Source organism: Lampetra fluviatilis, chromosome 9, assembly GCF_964198595.1.
Source record: "Lampetra fluviatilis chromosome 9, kcLamFluv1.1, whole genome shotgun sequence".
NCBI lineage: Eukaryota > Metazoa > Chordata > Hyperoartia > Petromyzontiformes > Petromyzontidae > Lampetra > Lampetra fluviatilis.
Genome location: NC_136283.1, coordinates 6,929,114 through 6,949,861, shown reverse-complemented (window position 1 = coordinate 6,949,861; position 20,748 = coordinate 6,929,114). Strand labels below are relative to the sequence as shown.

The 20,748-nt window shown below is 44.9% G+C and overlaps 1 protein-coding gene across 1 annotated transcript in view; it reads right to left on the bottom strand.

Moving 5' to 3' along the window:
- Positions 1–2,349: 2,349 nt before the first annotated feature.
- FRAS1 (Fraser extracellular matrix complex subunit 1) overlaps positions 2,350–20,748 on the bottom strand; it is a 55,539-nt gene continuing 37,140 nt past the window's right edge. The window contains exons 32-46 of the mRNA XM_078859718.1: positions 20,527–20,683; positions 19,700–19,900; positions 18,804–18,991; positions 18,062–18,337; positions 17,479–17,711; positions 16,103–16,254; positions 14,187–14,401; positions 13,147–13,297; positions 12,920–13,027; positions 11,720–11,879; positions 10,164–10,280; positions 9,126–9,292; positions 7,189–7,394; positions 6,914–7,060; positions 2,350–6,539 (exon numbers count right to left, since the gene is read on the bottom strand). Of these exons, the coding sequence (XP_078715844.1) occupies positions 5,898–6,539; positions 6,914–7,060; positions 7,189–7,394; positions 9,126–9,292; positions 10,164–10,280; positions 11,720–11,879; positions 12,920–13,027; positions 13,147–13,297; positions 14,187–14,401; positions 16,103–16,254; positions 17,479–17,711; positions 18,062–18,337; positions 18,804–18,991; positions 19,700–19,900; positions 20,527–20,683 (3,120 nt within the window). The 3' untranslated portion in view covers positions 2,350–5,897. The remainder of the gene's footprint in view (positions 6,540–6,913; positions 7,061–7,188; positions 7,395–9,125; positions 9,293–10,163; positions 10,281–11,719; positions 11,880–12,919; positions 13,028–13,146; positions 13,298–14,186; positions 14,402–16,102; positions 16,255–17,478; positions 17,712–18,061; positions 18,338–18,803; positions 18,992–19,699; positions 19,901–20,526; positions 20,684–20,748) is intronic.

Here is a 20,748-nt window from a genome sequence, read left to right as displayed (position 1 = left end):
CCCTTCCTCCTGGCAAGGCCGCCTGCATAGGCTTCATGTTCGCATCATCGAGCGCGATAAATCCGTGACCACCAGGTTGAGCGTGGGGGACCAATAGGACGAGCCCACGTTCGGTCGGGTTTTATTCTGAATCTATTTTTTGACACTTGACCACAGGACAAGTGTGAGGCCAGAACCTTGTGGTTGAAGAGACCGAGCTATGCTTCAGAATTGACCCAGACAATGGATGAGGTCCTCTGTTGTTGGTAAGACCAGTGCAGGATGTCAGACCTCTAAGTATATTACTATATTTGAAACCTTTTCAATTGAACACTATAAGTGCCATGATTATTTTCAGTTTTTATTATCAGTCGGATAATTCTTAGATCTTTATGAATTACGACCATGACCAAGTCACGTTCTACAGTGGTGTTTTTCCAGCTTGTGCACATTTAATGTTTTTAATAATACCCGAAAGTATATCGGTAGCTTTTCAATCTTGCTCTTGGAAGCTATCGTTTCAAAGCTTTGACACGATAGCAAGCTGTACGTTGGCTTCACAAATGTCTCAATTGTTTCATATTAATTAAAGAATGTTGATTCACTGCTTTGCTACATCACCACCCGACCAGATGAATATCCTGTGGAAATATGGACACCATTTGTTGTGTCGCTGAGAACCTGGATTCAAATCCAGATAGCAGCCTAAAATTGTTAATGGGTTCTAAAGTGCAAGTTGGTGGTCTCGGCCCCAGTCATCGACTGCATAAAAAAAAACATCCCGTTTAAAATGTGGGCATTACTGAATTCCAGCACTGGGGGATAATTATTTCTTGAAGATCTCTGCAGGCTGTTAAAAGTTGTCTCGAGCATGGATTAATCGGCCTATTAAAGTTATTTCATATGTAATCTGATTTTTGGATGCAGAGTGACGGGACTGCGAGCTCGACTTCATGCAAATGGAACAATTATAACGTAATTGTGGAAACTTTTAAAAAGAAACACTAATCTCGATGCTGCGCTTAACTGATTTTATTGAACCAGAGGGATCGTTGACAGGCGTTAATCTTAGGGATATGTTCCAATGTTTCGATCACTCGTCGTTTTTCTGGTACAGTGTCGAAAAGAAGTTAAACCGTAAATTAAAAAATCATGGCCGAGTGGACGTTATTTTGGAACATTGACCGAGTTCAAAATAACAAACCAAGTGAAGGCGTAAAAGCAGAAAGCTACACGTTTAAACATATCTGTCAGTTTGCTTTGTCATGGCCTTTATCGTCGAAATAATATCTAATATTGACAGGTGAGCACAAACTAATAGCGTGGCACCTGATCCCTCTGGCTTAAAGCCATCAACATCAATCAACAGAGCTATTGCCTGTGTCACGTTTGAGTGGCAAAGCTTTCAAATAACATCTCACCGATTTGCAGCTCTATGATTTACAACTTTTACAAGTTCTGATAAGGTGTATGCATTCCATGTACATACACCAACTCCGGTTGGTTAGGAATTCCTGGGTTTTAACAGAATCCACCCTCAAGGGATTCGCCCTCTACGCATTCCATAACAGCTTCTCACATAATGAGCAAAAGCGCATCCTATGAAACATTTTTGTTGTAAAAGCATATTTGCTTTTTCAGATTCGCAACCACGTGTAATCATGTTATACACCGATTATAAAATGGCACAGAGGATAATGAGAAATGGATCAAAAGGGAGCCCAGTGTGAAGGCTTCGTGGGTGCCAAATGGATTTGTGGCTGCCATACTTATTCACGCTTTCCCGCACACCAGGAATTGCACGAGGACAAAACAACAAAAAATGACCGCACAATTTGGTGACATTTTAATGTCTCTCCGTGTTTCACGTGTGGGCTGGAGCTGCCTCAAAGCAAGACGGGGCATCTCTGTTGTAAAGACTTGCGGCGTCTGTAGCTTTTACTGTGCAGTGCCCATAATAGAAGCTTTGTGAGAATAGAAAAAAACGGTGAGGTGCAAATGTCACCTGTGTAAGTAAAATAAAATAAAAAGATTTAGAAAGCATTTTAAAGCAAACGCATTCCTGTTAACTGTAAATAATGTAGCTATATATCTAACACCCTTTTGAATCCAAATTAAAACTGCAGGCACGAATTGGTTAATGTACTGTATTGAGATTCGGCACCTGACACCGGTCTGAAATAACGTGAACAAACTCGACCGTTGAATCGACCGTCATTCTACAATATGCAAATCTTTGCCATTGTGACAGAAGGCATTTAAATTGTTATTAAAGCAAAACAGCAACCTTAGAAAACTATGCACCATCGTTATATGAAAGCCACAATTAAAAGTGTTTTTTTTAAAGCAATGCAAAACACCAGGAAGAAACCCACAAAATATTCCTTTAATGTATAAATGCATCTACATGTGCCACAACAAAATAATACCACAACTGAAGTGACACAATTTGTATTGTAACACGTGAGTATTGGAACTTGTTGAACAGGGATAACTGAACGTTGAGCATGTAAATAACTTCATTGCATATGAAGAGTTCGCAGAAGCAACATTTCACACATGCCCGCACAATGTATGCACCAGTAAACCAAAATATTGCAAAACATTTTATTCAGTACAAATTAAATGATGCTTTACCCATGTTTATGGAGGTGGGTACATAATATACAAAGTTAGAAACTTAGCACCATCTTGAAATCCATTATTAGTAACACTCCTTTTTAGTGTATATGCCTGATTAGTTTGTCTGACATTTGACAAATATATAGAAGTCCTGCACTACTTTGTAATGAGCAGGAGCATACAAGGGAATATGGGATTTTCTGGATGGCATATACATCACCAGGATATGGGGCAGTGAGAGAATGGTGCAAGCTGTGCTAACACAATTTTCCTTGTTACCCCAGGTAATGAGGGCAAGCCATTTCTGTCTTTAGATTGCTTGCAGCTGCGCTTCTAAAACTGTTCTCTCTCCATCTCAGAGCATCCACTTTGGTACTTCCCGCCCCTAATTGTATGACCAGACTTGTCTCAATGGTTGCTTAGACTTTAGAGTAAAATTTCAGGCTATTAATTAGTGGTTACAATACAGTATTACATACAACATTTATGGCTGCAGTCAATATAAATTAAAAATAAACAACATGAACAAAAAATCTGCAAGGAGTAAAATATTGAGAACATTTTAAGTGGCTTCAATTCAGGAGGGTTAGTTGTTTTACATGGAATCCTTCAGCTAAATATCTGGCGACCGTTACTATTATAGCATGGAAATGGTTGAAATTAATCTTGGTAGGATTTGCCAAAGTTAATATCCAAAGTCCTCAAGATTGTACACGCAGCAGTGCACATCAAAGCTAACCAGCATGCCTCGAGCTTTTATCTTTTTGTTGGTGGTATAATTGGAAAAAAAACTTTGAACAAAGGTCTCATGTAATTTTTGATGCGTTATGAAATGTTATTACCATCAAAATTACATGAACCAATCTTTAGCATGGCTTATATAAGCATTCAAAGGAAAATACAGGACTGCATGTAACACATTAGTAGACACTCAGAAGTTATTATAGCACCGAAAGTATGAAAGTATAATGTTTCGTACAAAGCCATCTGGTGAGTTACATTATAATTAAATGCACAAACATGTACTATTACACAACTGGATTATGCATAAGATGTTAAAATCAACGACAGTTCATGAGAGACGTTATTTTAATCCCACAATAAAAGGCAACATTAGCTTGGCATTACTCGTATTAAAACCAGCCAGTTGGCAAGCACAAGCAACATGTTTAATAAAAAAAACACAATGTGGCATTATTTCAGTACACTATAGGTGTGCATGGCCGGGCACATTGTAAACACCAAACCAATGTTAAAGGGTCTGAGGTGAACCGATAGCTCGGATGCCAGGGCATCCAGTCCAGTAACATTGAGATGATGGGTTTGAATGCAGGCAGCTGCCCGCTTCAACCGGTTTTACAAGTGTAGCAAAAAATATCGTTGATATTTTTGCTATTTATTTGGATTAGCAACATTCCAAAAATATATATTGGTTTCAATCGTTAGACAACTTCTTTGCAGTGTATGTGGAAGTATAACCCCGGTTGTAAAAAAGAGATAAAAAGGCCACTTGAAGGAGTTTTCAGGAGACGCCATGTGAAATCTCTTCCCCAGGCACTCTGACACAGCAATGCTGATCTGTGAAATTTCCAAATAGTTGCCTTATCTCGTGACATGATACTGATAGCACAATTGGAATAAATTGTGCGAAAAAAAACACATTTTTTTTTATTAAAAGGGTCTGCAAACATCAACACTTGTCCCTTATTTAATTTTGAGCTTTGTTCATGTGTAGAATTGGTAGATAGATTGAGCAACACTAACTGCAGCCTAGATGGAACAAGAGTTGGTGCAGATCTGTACTTTCATAGCCCCCAAGACATCTTCCATTTTGAGAAAAGCTCAAAGGAAACGCCTTTTAATTCTAGAGTTACTCATGTTTTTTATTACATTTGGCTAATTTCAGCTGAAGGAAATTCTGCGATTGGCTAACCTTGATTTACTGAGTGCTTATTAGATAGCTTGAGGCCAACTCGCCAAACTAAAGTACAATACCTCCTGAAGCGGCACAATAATTATCACTAAATTGAACAGATATTCGGTATGATGGGGCTTTACATGTGCCGTACCCACTCATGTATCCCGAGTCTAGTTTGTCCCTTGCTTCATGCATCATTGGTCAAAGGGGGTGGCACACAGTATAACGTCAGTGCCCGACAGATGGGGATTTTTTCCCCCCCCTGCTCTAAACCTTGAGCAGGCCTGAAAAAATAAACACAGTTTAGTGCGGTATGGGTGGTTGTGCAGGTGCGATCGTGTTGATGTTTTTAAAGGCCCGATCGGAACTGGGGTGGATCTGCATGGGTCTACCAATGGTAAACACTGGTAAACAGCCATCACCTGGCCCCATGGAAGCATGAAATGTTTGTCATGCTCTTCCTTCAAAAATACTAAAGTGTTCATTGATTGTACATTATTTGCGCATTCATTTGTGGAAAGACCAGGTGTGTTTTTTTTTATGTTAAACCATACCAAATTAAAATATACAAATATGAATGGAATACTTTTTGTAGTTTTAAATACACAGCCTTGTTTTATTTAAAAGCCTTTTTTTCTCTTGAGATGAGGTTGAAAAGCTATTGATAACAACAAACTTGTAAAATAATATAAACTCAAAGTAATAGTTATCAAGGCTCACGTAAACGCTACCGAGCTGGTTAACAGATTACATTTTTTGCGACTTGGCACAAATTCGCTTTTTTTGTGTCACGCAGGAGTTTAACAATTGCCAAGATGCATTTACTACAGCGTACCTTAACTGTTTGGTTATTGGTAATTGTCAGCATTGTCTCCATGCCACTTCGGAGCAGAAAAAGGCCATTGTGAAGCAGCAAGCTATTTACTTCTCCAAGTGCATCATTTGTATTCTTCCTCTGACATTTTTGCATAAAAATTCACTTTTAAAAGTTTTTTTCTCAAAGCTCCAGATGGACAAGTTCATCCTGGTTGAATAAGTACCATCTATTTTACACTTTATAAAGGGTCAGAGAAGCCCTTTTGTTTTAATACAACTAATACAAAGTTAACATTGATATGCAATAAGATACAATAAAGCATTTAAGGTTAATGTCCTGAAATTGGTCAAAGCACTTATTTTCAATTGTTGACATTGATACCAATCAATGCTACTTTATTCGCGACTTGAGAATTTCCCAATTTCCCAATTCTGAAGTCAAATCAGGGTGGAGACCGGTGTCTGTCACTGCGTTGAACAAAGACTACTGCTCGCACAATACATTGGCCTTATAGCACAACAACAAGCACACCTGAAAGAGGGGAAAATATATATATATAATTCACACCTCTGTGCCATCATGCAAGTTGTTCTGAACTTTGACCTCTAGGTTGACCCTTTTGACCTTGACTCCCTTGACTCGAGCGAGCTCCACGTCGTCGTTCTTGTTCAGGAGGTTGACGTTCTTCACCAGGGCGCTCGGGCGTGCGGGGTTGAGCGGGCGCTCCGACTCATCCACCCGCTTGGCGTCCGCCGCCGCCGCCTTGGTGTTGAGCGGGTAGTCGACAGGCACCTTCGCGCGCCTGCCCGTGCCGCCTTCCTTGGCCCTGGCGCGCCTGCGCCTCGCCGCCACGCACACCAGGCACGTCGCGACCGCCACGGCGACGGCCAGGGCCGAGACGACGGCGGCCGCCGTCGCGCCGCTCGAGCCGGGCCCCAGGGAGGCAGCCGCGCCGCTCTGCTGCAGCTGCAGCGTCTTCATGTTGGTGCCGTTGCGGACGTCGGTGTCGCCGGCGCCCAGGCTCTCGTCCTCGTCGTAGATAACCGAGTCGTGGAGCGCCAGCTTGCCGTCGCGGTCCAGCAGGTCGCGGCGTTGGCGGCGGCTTGGAAGACCGATGGACGCCGAGCGGCGTAGGCGGGGGCCGTGCGACTCTGGCCCGATCAGGTAAATTACCTGCAGGTACCACTGGTGTCCGGCGGCGACCTGCAATGCCAGGGAGAGCACCGGAAGACGAATGGGAACCGGTTGGTAAAACCCAAATGCTTGCCAGAATGAACTTGACGATTCACAATGATGGAGTGAAAAGTGCACTCATTAGAAGAATGTACATGACTAATCATGGCATAAGTAATCGCATCATTCACAAAATAGCACAGTCAAAGATACAAAAAATGTATCCAATAACTGCAGAGGCAACATTGTGCGTACATACATACATACACGTATGTAAAAACAAATTCTCAAGAATCTGCTGAAGATAATGCAAGAATGCACTAGAGATCCGCAAGCCCTATGACCCGAGTAGCATCGCAGTGTGTTCGTGTGAGTGCGTGCATCCCCTCGCCGTGTTCTCACACCTTGTAGAGGGCGTCCACCTTCATGCTAAATCCATCCACTCCGGGCATGTCCCACAGCGCCTGGAACTCCGGCACGTCGGACGCGAAGCCCGCCTCAAAGGGCACGTCGTGGAAGTAACGATCCACTGCCTCGGGGTGGTTCCGGTCCTGCGAGCGAGCATTACGAGGACGCACGGAGGAAGAAGTTTAACGATGAGCCTATGACGGCATCGCAGTTTATGAAAGGCATTAAGAGGAGTGCCATGGCAGTGATCATTGCAATGTGCTGCAGGTACCAGCAGCAGGAAGCGGTGCTTCAGGTGCTTGTTGGGCTGAATGCAGCCATACTGCGGCCCCTCGTTGTAGATGGTTCCCGTCGGGTCAAAGAACGGGACATATCCGTCGCGCCCCGTGCACAGGTACACCTTCTCCAGCTGCAGCTTGTAGGCCGACTTGAGGTTTTGGTCGGGGTTCCAGAGCACACGGCCATACAGCGTTTGACCTGCAGCAGGAATGTGTGAAAAACAAAAGGTTATTGTCCATTTTGCAGTGCAGCTTGAATGACGAGCCGGTGTTTCTGGTGTGACTTGAAACATTTATGATTGTTTTGTTTCTCTTTTGGGTAGTTACTATACACTGGGATTTACATAAAACCATAACAAGTTATGGACCCATACTCTTTGGTTCTTTCGGTAAAATCACGTAGATGAAAAAATTATAAAATAAAAATAAATAAAAGTTAATTAAATCACAACGTTTCGATTGCAACACAAACAATGAAAGAACCAAAGAGTATGGATCCTTGCAGTCACGAAAACTTCAAATCTAGAATGAAGTTATGGACCATTTATTCATTACCTCTACATTCTTAATGTTAATTTTATTTAGAGACATAGAAATGGTAACAAATTTTGTATGCAATCCTGTCTTTTTTTATTTGTCAAAGGTATTCTTAAGTATAAATTGCATGGCTGTTGTACAGAATTAGAGGTATTATTAGCTTGTATAGTGTAGTATCAATAGAAATAACAGTTGCAACATTATAATTTTTGCCGCATACGATAACTATATTATTTTAAATAACATACAAATTATGCTGGGATCACCTTCAGAGCTGAGTACACTGACATGGTCATCTCACCCCTACTCACAGTGAAGGGCTTAACTCCTGGGAGTTTAGCAGATGGGAGGAATTTGCAAAGGTGAAAACAATCTTATTTGATCTGTGGTGGGATATTAGCCAGGACACTCGGGTTAACACCCATGCACTTTATCGAAGAGCATCACTGAACATTTAATGTCTGAAGCGTGGACAGTATCTTGGCTTAACGTTTCATCTGAGAGATGGATTGACATTCTCTAAATGCTCGCCGGCATTCCTGATCTCTCTAACTATACCAGATGGTGTGGAGTGGAGGTGATCGTTGGGGTGGGAGGGGCCAGAATGGGTGGAATGAGAGAAGGCAGTCAAAAATACGGGTGGACTGTCCAATGATGTCATTCAAGTTGCTCAGTCGTACGGTTTAAAATGCAACCCATGCAGCTGCTGGAAAAGCACTGTAATGTCACAAATAGAAAGAGCACTGCTCGATATATTAATAAGACCAGTGCAGTTAATCCTCAGCACTCGCAGGCCTATCAAAATCCAATTATTCATGCTTTTCATATCAACAAAATCTGTGTAAGGCACGTCACCAAGAGGGAGTAAATTGGTAAATGTTGATCTTTGGGCGAGACAACGTAAGAGCCCATATTGTTATACGAGAACACCTGGCCATCATCTAATCTCACAGCTGAAAGAAGGGATAACACAACTTCATTCAGACACATACATCATTTAAAATGGGTTTTTTTTTACGTTGAAAGGACAAATGCCATAACTCCCACCACCTGACCTTTTTAGAAAAACAACACCCAAAGCAGCTACGACTGCACAGGTTTTCACGATTGTGCTGCACAGCTCTCCAACGTGTTTGCGGCTTGTACCGAATGTTGTTTGGCCGCGATGTCTGACAATCGGCTCCACGTGCCGAGAGCTTTTTCACAAACTGAACCTCAATCCAGTTTGCGAGGAAGCTCCCTGTAACGCGAGTTGAAAACCTCGGACAACGTGTCGAAGCAGCACGCGCTCACAACCCTGAAAACACATCGGGGGGAAGGCATCTGTAGCCACAGGTCGACCTCGTCCGCTTGAGAGCCCCACCCCTCTTTTGTCCCCTCCGATGAGACTCACCCATGGAGAAGGCGCCCTTGTAGTCCATCTCGGGCAGGGCCACGTCTGACTTGCCGGGATCCAGCAGAAACACCTTGTCGTTGTTGCACAGGTGGAACTCGGTGTTGAGCGAGTACACAACGGGCACCGGTCGATTTGTCTGCTGGAAGGAGATGGGCAGCAGGAACCTGCGTGCGGCAGCGATGGCGGCGCAGAAGAAACAACGGCATTGAAATTACTGATGAAACATCGTACTCGAATTGTAAATGTTGTGGGTTTACTCTCCAACACACCGGTGTGCTGTACGAGTAATGAATTGGCATGTTTTTTTTACATGACAAACCTTACTAATTGGCTGTGTCGGGTGGTGGCGGGTTTAACGACACATTTATATTTATGCGATCCAACCCAAAAATCTCTACTCTAGAGAGAAAACTTTACTTCAAACATGCAGGTGAATTCATGCACTGATGCACGTATGTATGCATGTTGAACTTCTTTCGCAGCGTACGTAGCCAACTGTGCTAATCGGAAGTGTGGGCAGCACAGGTGACAATTACTTAGAACGACACGGAACATAAGCTCAGCTGGTGGAATAGACACTCCCAAAGTTGAGGATTGCAGGTGCAAATCCAAGCCAGTGTCAATTTAGCTCGTCATCCCAATGGGACTTGGAAATAAGTTCCACCTGTTCAGCACAACTTGAATTGCCAACAGTGGTTTCCTCGCGGAGGGACTGGTCTTTGCCACCAGGCATGTGGAATTTACAGTACTGGCTCATTGCTGCCATTCTATGTGAGCATTGCCCAAAGCTCGCTTTAACAGACAATATAGTTTGTTAAATTAAGCATATTTATTACATCGCAGGGTCATGAGAAATGGCGACAGCTTGGGACAGCCTTCATCCAGCTTTGGATTGATCATGGCTGATGATGATGTTGGTGATGATGCATCAAATGCATACCATAGGTTATTTGCATATATCCCGCGTGGGTTATTCATCTTCACATTTGTTTACGTCGTCATTTGGCTGAACTCGATTTTGAGTGTCCAACTTACTTCTCTGGTGCCTGTGCCGTGCAGGACAGGGCCTTGGTGCCTGGGTCAACCCACGGCTGTGTAGGCTGCACTGTGCATGGAATCAGATACACGGTGTACTCCCCTGAGTAGTCCTTCCTGCAGAGAATAACAAAACAATGCAATTTATTGATGACAAGAAATAGGATAGCAAAACCAACATTGCTTAACATAAAGAGGAAAACACTTGTCTTTCTGTTCCCTATTCCTCGCACTGCTCAATTTGGAATTTCCTCTAATATTTTTGTTCCAAGTTTTTAAACTTTCTGAATTAAAGAAACCGATTAACGCTTATCTCGGCTTTGGTGTTTTGGGCCTCTGGGCCTTTGCTTAGCAACTGTGATTTAAAAACATGTGCACTTTTGCAAATTGCTCCCTGAATATGCAGTTCACCCCTTTTAGGTTCACCGGGGTAAACGGGTCATTATAATAATAAGGGTGGGAAAGCAGCCGAAATTATTGAAAACACTGCAGAAGACAAGTAAAAGGTAATGGTGCAGACCTACAATTACTCGCGAACGCCATTAATGACGGAGAGCATCCGCCAGAGGGAGCTCAAGAGAAGCCCCCTGTTGAGGGTATTTGACCTACTCTGCCACCATGGCCAGATGGCCTGGAAGAGGTGGGTGCACCCGCGTGGGTTATTCATCTTCACAGTGTGCTGATCTTAAAGGTGCATTGAAAAATGTTGATACTCCGACTGATGCTCCTACTGTTGTGGAGTGACTCATGCAGCCAGCTATGGCTGCAGAGTTTGGTAGTACATGTTGTTTACGTCGTTTATTGTGAAAATTCGGTCACAGTTCCTATGACCACTCTTTCATTGCTTTTATGGCTTTATTTTGGTGATTTTCGATAAGTTTTTTGGTTTGGCCATGTTTGTTTGTTGTAGTACAGAGTTAGACTGATGGTCTTAATCTAAGTTGTCTTGTGGTTGTTGTTTGACTTGCATCCCACTGGGGTTTTTGCACATTTTTGTGTACGGTGCTTTTTCTGCAATATTGTACTGTCTTTACTTGGATTTTCTGTTTGCATTCAGTCACATATTCACTTTAAGATGTTTTTTGTTCATGTTTTTGTTTTTTTGTTTGTTGCAGTTGCACCCGATTCAAGAGCCGAATGGCTCACAGGGCTATACCTAATAAATTAACTTGAACATTTACCCCACCGTGCACACAAGCTGCCGATCACGGTGCACCCGTTGACACTCCCACACCTCCGAGTTAGCATGGTTGGCCTACGTACGGTGGGAAAGAAGTTCTACATACGTAGTTACACTGCTGGGTATACAGAAGCAGAAAATGTTCGGGTAACTTTTCAATCATTTCAACTGACGTGCCGGGAGAACACTTAGAAACCCGGTGACCTCCAGATGATTGCAAGGCCAGTGTGCTGACCATTACACCTCGGCAGCAAACGGTACAGCCTGAAGCTAACAATAACGTTTCTTTGCCTCTCCGCCAAGACTGCCGCGGAATGACCATGTGATGGTTGCTGCATTTGGCGCTGGCGGTTAGGCACAGCCGGGCGGTGGCCACCTGTTGTAGGAGCTGGTGGCACGCCACAGCTGATAGGGCGAGTCAAAGGTCTGGGCACTCCACACCAACTCCAGCTCCAGCTCGATGCCCCCCAGGTGATCGGGTGGAGCCAGGTGGGACTTCTGTGCCGGCAGAGTGTGGTGCTCCATGACGAACTGGCCTGCAGAGAGCACGCACCAGGGTTCGACTGCCTGCCCCAAGCCACATCGGACTCCAAGATGTTGCATTTCAAACACCGTTATCACATATGTTTACATTCGTATTTACGTTTATCCTGTTAAAACTGTAAAAATAACTTGTAATCAAAATGCCATGTCAAAAATCAAGGTATATGCTGTTAAGGGTATTTGTGTTCCTAATTTATACCATTATTAGTCATAGATTAAAATATAATTTGTGCATCTTATTTTAGGTTGCCTATATTTTTTAATAGGTATTATTCTTCAAATTGGCTTCAATTTTAGATAGAGAAAGGTCACTGCTAACGAGAGGTGGCCTGACAGGATGACGGTAAAGTGGAGACAGGAGTGCTGAATGTGGCACACACAGCGCCTCCTGCTGGAGCGGTAAAGACACTAACACTCCTCGCATGCCATTCAATATGCATCACAACTCCAATTATGTATGGCCGTATTGCACGCGACTCCTATTATCTGTAGGGACCAAACAATCATTTTATCCGTGAAACAATCATTTAATCCATGCCCCTAATTTTTCCATTATCTGTGGTTATCTGCATTTTTACCTGTCGAAAATTGTCAAATACACTTTCTATTATCCACACATTTTTCTTTAAAGGGGCATGACCTAAGATGACAATCATGAGTGCATAGTTTTAATTATGAGTATAATTACAATAGTTTGTATTAATCAATATCATTTCTGAATGTTACTTTGTATTTATTTTCTAGAGGTGCACGGTTCGGGATTGCTGGAACAGAGTAGCATGTTGCCAATGAGACCCAATCAAGTTGGAGCGAATGACGACCCGGATCTGATTCCAATCCGAATTGATCGTGCATCCCCCTTGTTATCATATCAAGTCCTGATTGCAAAGATACAAAATGTTATATGGTCAATATTGATATTAACCCATCGATAGAATAGCATTTTCTTGCAGTTGGTGATCAAATGATTTCCCATCAATGTTGATTCTGCAACTGTCAATAGGCCAGAGCCCAGGGAAATTGAGAACCTGACCTCTGAACTTTGCGTGTGTCTTGAACTCAATCACGAGTCGCCCATCCTCGCGGATGTAGATGCGGATGACTTGGAGCCTTGCAGAGAGGACGCTGTCCGTCTGGATACCTGAAGCAAGCACAGCAGAGCATTTTACGCCTGCACATCCAAGACACGGCACGGTACGTTATGCATGACGTTTTTATTAAAAGTTCAAATTATGTATCTCACGATGCCCAGATACGCACCGGTCCTCCAGAGCACAGTGTCGTAGAAGAATGAGAATTCCATCTCGGTGTGGTGCTCCAGCGAGGCCCAGCCGCGTGGAGCAGTCACGTAGATGTACGAGACGTAGAGAGGCACTGTGACCGTCAGGAAGGATTGTGCCGAGTCCCGCACCTGCAAGAATAATTCAACGCGTGGAAGCCTTAAATATTTTCCATCATTTTCATAGGACTCAGACCAGAGCACCTTATATCTTGACCACAAATCAGTTACTTATACATAGGGCTCAGTAAGTCAGATTGCCAAGATCAGGAATTATAGACAAGTATGATCCGGTCAATTTGGGAGGATGATGCCCCATTTTGGCATTTACGTCACCCCTAGAATTCCCATACCGCTCACCCGTGCAGCTCAAGAAACCGCGTTACACCGGGAACATCCTGAGCTGTAATGGTGTATTTCGCATTGTGCGAAAAGTGTTCCCTAAAAGAAGAAAACCACCCGATTTTTTTGCGAAAACGCGTCGTGTGAAAATGCATTAAGCGATGATTGGTGTACTCTATGTGCATGGGACACCTCGTGACATGAGTTGTAAACTCAATCTCAATCGTGCATGGCCACATTCTGTAAAAGTTGTATTGGTATGCTGTAGTATTTACCTTAAAATTATTGTATTTTGAAAGCATTAGTTGGTGACAATTAACTATTTATGAATCTGTTCCTTTACGTATTAACGTCAAACATCTCAATTATATATTATATCTATTTAATCTACTTATATAGTCATCCTGTATTAATCTATCATCTTATATCTTTCCATGCGATTAACATCTATATAATGAACATCTCTACAATAATTAACGTGCGGATGTATTCATAGGAGAGACTGCATCTGAACAGCCTGTTAATCAAGGACCGCAACAACACGACGCATCGACTCAATTCAAATCGGGGGGTTCCTCATCGTTCCGACCGCGCAACCGGAGAACCCGGGAAGTCCGCGTCGCGCTCCGGCCGTGCTGCCCGGAGCGCGACGCGGACTTCCCGGCGGCGAGCATCGTGCCTGAAAGTCGGCGGTGACGGAGCCCCCGCACACGTCGATGAGCTCCGTCATGTGGTAGTAGGCGTCGAAGGTCCAGATGCAGCTCTTCAGATTCAGGTGACGGTAGAGCTGGATAGTGCGCGGCTCGCGCACGCTCCCGTCGAACTGGTACGGCCGGTCAAAGCCCGGCCCCAGCACCAGCGTCTCTGCCTTCTCTTCGTCCAGGAATCCAGCCTCTGTGGGGTCGGCGCAAAGCATTGGGGGGGTGGGGGCAGGGAGGAGTTGGCCACAAACGTGCAACGCAGTCGGCATCGCCAAGCCCATTGTCTCAACGGCCACGAAGGCAGGCCCGCTAACAGGCACTTAACGTGATGGGACGTATAAGTCCAAAGTAATACAAGTACAGAAAAGTGATGTGTGTATGAATAATGATAGTGTATACCACAAGTAATGTGGAAGAGTAGCCCTCTAGAGCTCCCCTGTAGTGGGATGCCCTTCTACCAGCAGAGGTGTGAGTGAGCAATTGCAGGGCTGCACCTTGACCTATTGCACTATTACTGTACTGTTACTAGACATCACTATAAAAAATATCATACCATATAGCATTGTGTGCAAACAGATAACCTTCCAATGACACCATACAAGGATATAAACTGCAAAGAAAGACTGTCAATAGTTTGTTACCATTCTAACCATTGAATAAGCTTCTGCTGTGTTTTTACAACATACATAATATTATTACCGTTGATAAAAAAATAAGTACCATAATAATATTTGGTCAGCCCTTTGGCAATCCATCACTGGATTAAGGCCTCCCCACACTGATAAATACTGCGGGTGAATAACCTGGAAAATATGCAGTCTGCTTCAGAGCGGATGGTAAAGATCCGGTGATGTTTATCCAAAACACGGTTGGCCGATGCGTGCCGGCGTTTCGGTAAAACACGTACTTGTAATGGTAGGTTTTTACCCTTTTAACTGGTACAAAACTGACACCTTTATTCAAGGCATCATGTTTGCAATGACCACAACACAAGTAGTCAATAAAGCAAACAAAAAGAAGCAACTCTGATAAGGATAATAATATGCACTGTCCTTGAAGTTGATTGGCCCACACCGGAGACGGCTTTCTTTAGAGCCTAGTCCCCATTGGTGTAGGGCCAGATGACACCAGAAGGCGTACAACTCAAAAACAGTGCAATATCAGAGTATTGAGAGTTCGGGGTAAACATTTACACTATGAGATCTCTTTTACCAGTGGCAAAATATAATGGTAGGTTTTTACCCTTTTAACTGGTACAAAACTGACACCTTTATTCAAGGCATCATGTTTGCAATGACCACAACACAAGTAGTCAATAAAGCAAACAAAAAGAATCAACTCTGATAAGGATAATAATATGCACTGTCCTTGAAGTTGATTGGCCCACACCCGAGACGGCTTTCTTTAGAGCCTAGTCCCCATTGGTGTAGGGCCAGATGACACCAGAAGGCGTACAACTCAAAAACAGTGCAATATCAGGGTGTGGGCCAATCAACTTCAAGGACAGTGCATATTATTATCCTTATCAGAGTTGCTTCTTTTTGTTTGCTTTATTGACTACTTGTGTTGTGGTCATTGCAAACATGATGCCTTGAATAAAGGTGTCAGTTTTGTACCAGTTAAAAGGGTAAAAACCTACCATTATATTTTGCCACTGGTAAAAGAGATCTCATAGTGTAAACGTACTTGTAAGTTACCGAGTTGGGTGAAAGCCAACAAAGAAACAAAACCCCTACTGTGAAATTACTGCAAGGCCATACTCGTCTGCCAAACGACGGCATCATGGTAGCCTTGTGCTATGAGAATAGCACCGATGATTTGATTTTCAACAGGCACGCCCCCCCCCCTCCTGCGAGCCACGTGGGGCTGTGCTTGCGATGCGAACCCGTCGCACCTCGGAGGTTGCGCAGGGAGACGAGGTTGGAGCACACGTGCTGCTGGCGGTAGATGGACTCGGAGAGCAGCAGGTGCAGGTTGTGAATGGGCATGGTAGAGATGAGAGGCAGCATCCCGTCCTGGTGCGGGATCTGGATCGAGATGTGAATCCTGCGTGCGCGCGCGCGTGAAGGACAGCATGAGCACACTCGTTGTTGCCGATGATTGATTTGCAGCACGTTTGTTGTCCGCTGCTGGATGAAGGCTTCACCCCCGTGCCAGTCATAGGGGTTGTGTGACCATACTTCACCGTGCTGCTATGTACTGTATATTGTCGCCGTTACCGTTATTTTTACGACTTGTAGGATGCAGAAACAGGGATGTTTGGTTGTCAAGAACTGCTTGTGCCCCTTCTGTTAAGGTAGAACATTCCACTGCTTCCCAAAACTGCACCTCCTTGTGTTGGGATATCGTCAGCCATGCTCTATCCACTGTTGGCTAAAGGCCTCCCCAAGTCATCACCATCGTTTCCTTGGTGTAATACAGAGCATGCACGCCTCTATGCTTGTGCTCTAGCTGTCATAGTGGGTAATATACAATGATAAAAACGGTCTTCTTTCGGCACATCGGTATGTTGCTTGTCATTATAGAATTCACCGATCTGAAAGCGCTTGTCTGCTCTTGATCACCGCCTTTAATTAACCATTTGTGATCATGGCCAACCTTCACAAATAGCCCTCGATCTACATGTGGATGTGGTTCCCCCCCCCCCCAATCGTGTAAACCAGAATGAACGGCATGTAGGGAAAATGAGGACATTTCATAGATGTCTATTGTCCGCACGGGTGGCTACGTACGGGTGCGAAAGAAGTTCTACATACGTACATTACGCGTATACAGCACATCACAACAATAGATCTGTTTAACACGTAGGCTTTCACGACCAATATCATCCATAATATAGGTTTTTTTGGGTTAGATCGCGTAAATATAAATGTGTCATTAAACCTGCCACCACCCGACACAGCCAATTAGTAAGGTTTGTCACGTCAACAGAACATGAGTACGACGTTTTGCCAGTAATTACAACCGGCATCATCTGCTTGTAATCATGATGCTGGTTTTAATTACTGACGAAACGTCGTACTCAGATTGTAAATCTTATGGATTTACTCTCCAACGCACCCGGTGTGCTGTACTAGTAACGAATTGGCATGTTCTGCCTACGAGACAAACCTTAATAATTGGCTGTGTCGAGTGGTGGCGGGTTTAACGACACATTTATATTTACGCGATCTAACCCCCCAAAAAAAAACCTCTATGATGACTAATTATGTGGCGACAGCTGCATTGACATCGTTTAAACACGAGGGGGCGGTGGCGGCGGCGCTGCACCTGTTGGGGTGCTCCTTGTGCTTGACGTCCAGGTACTCGAGGTTGGCGATGAAGGACTGCGCCTGCAGGGCACGCGCCGAGCCGGCCGACACGGGCGTGTGGCAGATGCTGTTGTCCGTGCCGACGGTGACCGTGTTGCTGCGCAGCGGCGTGCCCGCCTGGCCCTTCTTGTCGCGCGCCTGCGCCACGCAGCGCACGTGGAAGCGGCGCCCGAAGTAGACGCTCTCCAGCACCTGCGCGCGCCCGCGCGGGACACGCAAGAGGACGACGACTGTAGGTTCCGTTTTACCGGGACGTCGCACTGTGTAGGATTACATTTTAACAAATGTTTTTACTAAGTAATGAAGCAGCGGTAATGCCCATTGCCTCCGTCAACCCTCAGTGACCATCGGGGTTTTGCATGGCCAAACAGCCCCGTGATCCCTGCACATCATGGGGAGGCCTTCATCCGGCAGTGGACTGACAGCGCGTTGTACTGCTACTGCTAGATGTTCAATTGTCACCAAAAGGCACGAGTTAAAAGCGAGCAGATTCACCCAGGGAGCGGCCTCTGTGTTGGGTATTTCCACTCCCCCTCACCCACCTTGTGGTTGACGCTCGTGAACGGAGTGTGGTCGGTGACCGTCTCGAAGGGCGAGCGAGCTCCGTTGGCGTCCGTGGGGGACGACACCTCCCAGCTGAAGTACAGCGCCGACTGATTGATGCCCGCCTCCTCGCAGCGCTCGCGCGTGAGCGAGTACTTGGGGTAGTGCGGGTCGCACGGGGTGACGCACACCAGCGGGTAGCCCGGCGACGGGTCCTTCTTGGAGCCTTCCTTCATCACCTCCTCGACGCTGTCGTAGTCGGCGAGGGAAACCACCTAGGGTGGCGAGAGCGGGCGGGCAGGGAAGGTGTTACTCGGTGAAAGTTATATGGGGGCAGCAGCGCTTTATCTGTAAGAGGATGTTCAAACGTAGCAATCTACGAATCGTGATAAAAAATCTAAACACAGGTATTTGTCATCTGGTGGATGCACGCCAATAACTGTGTTCTGCCTATCCAATGTGAATGTAAAGATTTGTTCATGACAAAAACCAAACACTTTAAAATCAGTCAGATGCTCCATCATAGCATTGTAGATATGTCAATGCATTGACAATGCATTAAATGTAAGGGAGTGATATCTCAGTGCCCTCACCAATAATAATAATAACGGCAACTTCTACAGCGCCATAACATGGCAAGCCGTGCGTTACAAGTGCCATTTATGACGCGCTTGCCCGTGACTTAAAAGTCTCGTGCACGACCAAATATGGCTAGCAGGGAGGCCGCGGTCCATCACGTACGATCGGTGGGGCTGGCAGAATGAGGCTGCCTGTGGCCTCCTGGTCCAGGATGGTGACCGTGGCCGTGGTGATGTCTCCCAGCACGGCCTCCACGGGGTCGTCTGGCCCCAGCACCACGGAGAAGGACTCGTGCCACTCGCGGTCCTCATTGGCCAGGATCTCCACGGGGAACTCCATCTGCTCCACGCCTGCATCACGCGGAGCGACGACAAGCGAGGATGATGAGGCTCTCTTCAGGATTGCAGTTTATATGGGTGGGCAGCAGCGGTGGTGTCGCGCTACGAACCCGCCGACCGGATTATGATTCCCGCTCGTGGCCAACACCAGGTGACGATTATCTGTACCGTTCCTGGGCCTCCCCTGAGTCGACTCAGCCTCAAATGAGTACTCGGTGTGGTGCGTGAACATCGCCACTGGGGAGACGATGACGGCCATGCGTGGTGTTGGCCACCCACCCCCTCAATGTGCAGGCCTTCCTTAGGTGCTCGCTAACAGCACTTGCCCCAACAGTCTGTTAAGGCTATACAGGCGTCTTTGTCTTGGTAGTTTATATGTGACAGCAGGCTGATTTGTGGGTACTTTCATAAACTATAAAAGCTCATATGTTACTTGTGTTACATTTTGTGATTGTCATGTTGTGTGTTCTTTGCTATGATTCCATTGCCATGGAATTGACCATATCAGCAAATGTTTTACATTGGAAAGTATTTGTCAGAGAAGAATCTTAAATAAAATGCCAACCTTTGGGGAGCCTCTCACACAACATAAATAATGATGCCTTTCGCAAAACCACTTTACACCCACTACAGTCAAGCTTGTAGACATAACTATGAAAAATCAACAAAGACCACCGATAGAGTTATCTGACACATACTTGGCCACTCGTGAAGACCCACCAGGCAGGAACTTGAGGATGCGGCTCTTGGGGTTGTAGTCCATTCCGGACTGAGCCGATCCATCGCGGGTGCTGCAGCGCACCTTGGAGGTTTTGTTGCGGTCGCCCGAGCGCAACACGAGGATGGTGAGGATGGCCATGCCGTCTGGGCCGGACGGCTCGCGCACCTGGTAGCTCGCCTCTTCAAACTGAATGGTGGGAGCTGCGTCGAAGAAAGCACGGCGAAAAAAAGTCGAAATAACAAATTAACCGGGACTGTGTATTTTTTCAAATTCGTGAACAGTTAGGAGACGCTATTGTACGTGATTATATAATGCACTTGGACCCCTTGGTGGCCTCTTTTGGGAAACGTTTATAATTTTCTTGATTTGTGAACGTTATGGATGTTTTAAGTTTCAATTTATGACACCACTGTTAGGCCAATCAAACCGAATTGCAAACACTGCACAGATAAATGCATCTGTCAGCTGACGGCAAAACCATTTTAAAAGGTCCAGTCATCTCTGCCATTAACTGTTTGTCAAATGCTGGTTCATAGAAAGCGGCCAGGATCAACTCAGTCCCATGGTCATCGTCCAGTGGTTAATAAAATAAGCACTGCTTGGTGAGAAATCAACAATGATTTTAACAATGAATCAAAATGCACTCTGAATGCTAAACTTTCACTATTAGCAAGAAATATTGAATACCATAAACGTATATTAATAAGTGGTCTCTTGATTTTTTTTTTAGTTAAAGTTTGCATGAAATTCAGCCGTTTCCAAACAGGCTGAATATATAAAATCATAAGTGATAGATCCTTGGCAATCAAGCAAAGAAACTTCTTACCATCTTCCTCGTTGGTGATGGTGATGATGGCGACATCGTTCTTGCCGATCTTGGCACCGGACGATTGTGAGCCAAGCGCCGAGCCGAGGTGCAAACGGAATTCCTCATCGCCCTCAAACTCCGTGTCGTCCACAATTCTCACAGTGCAATTTTTGGTCTAAAAAACAAACAGAAAGGTGAAGAGTGTTTTAGCTCACAGTCTCATGGGATAATCAAATAACT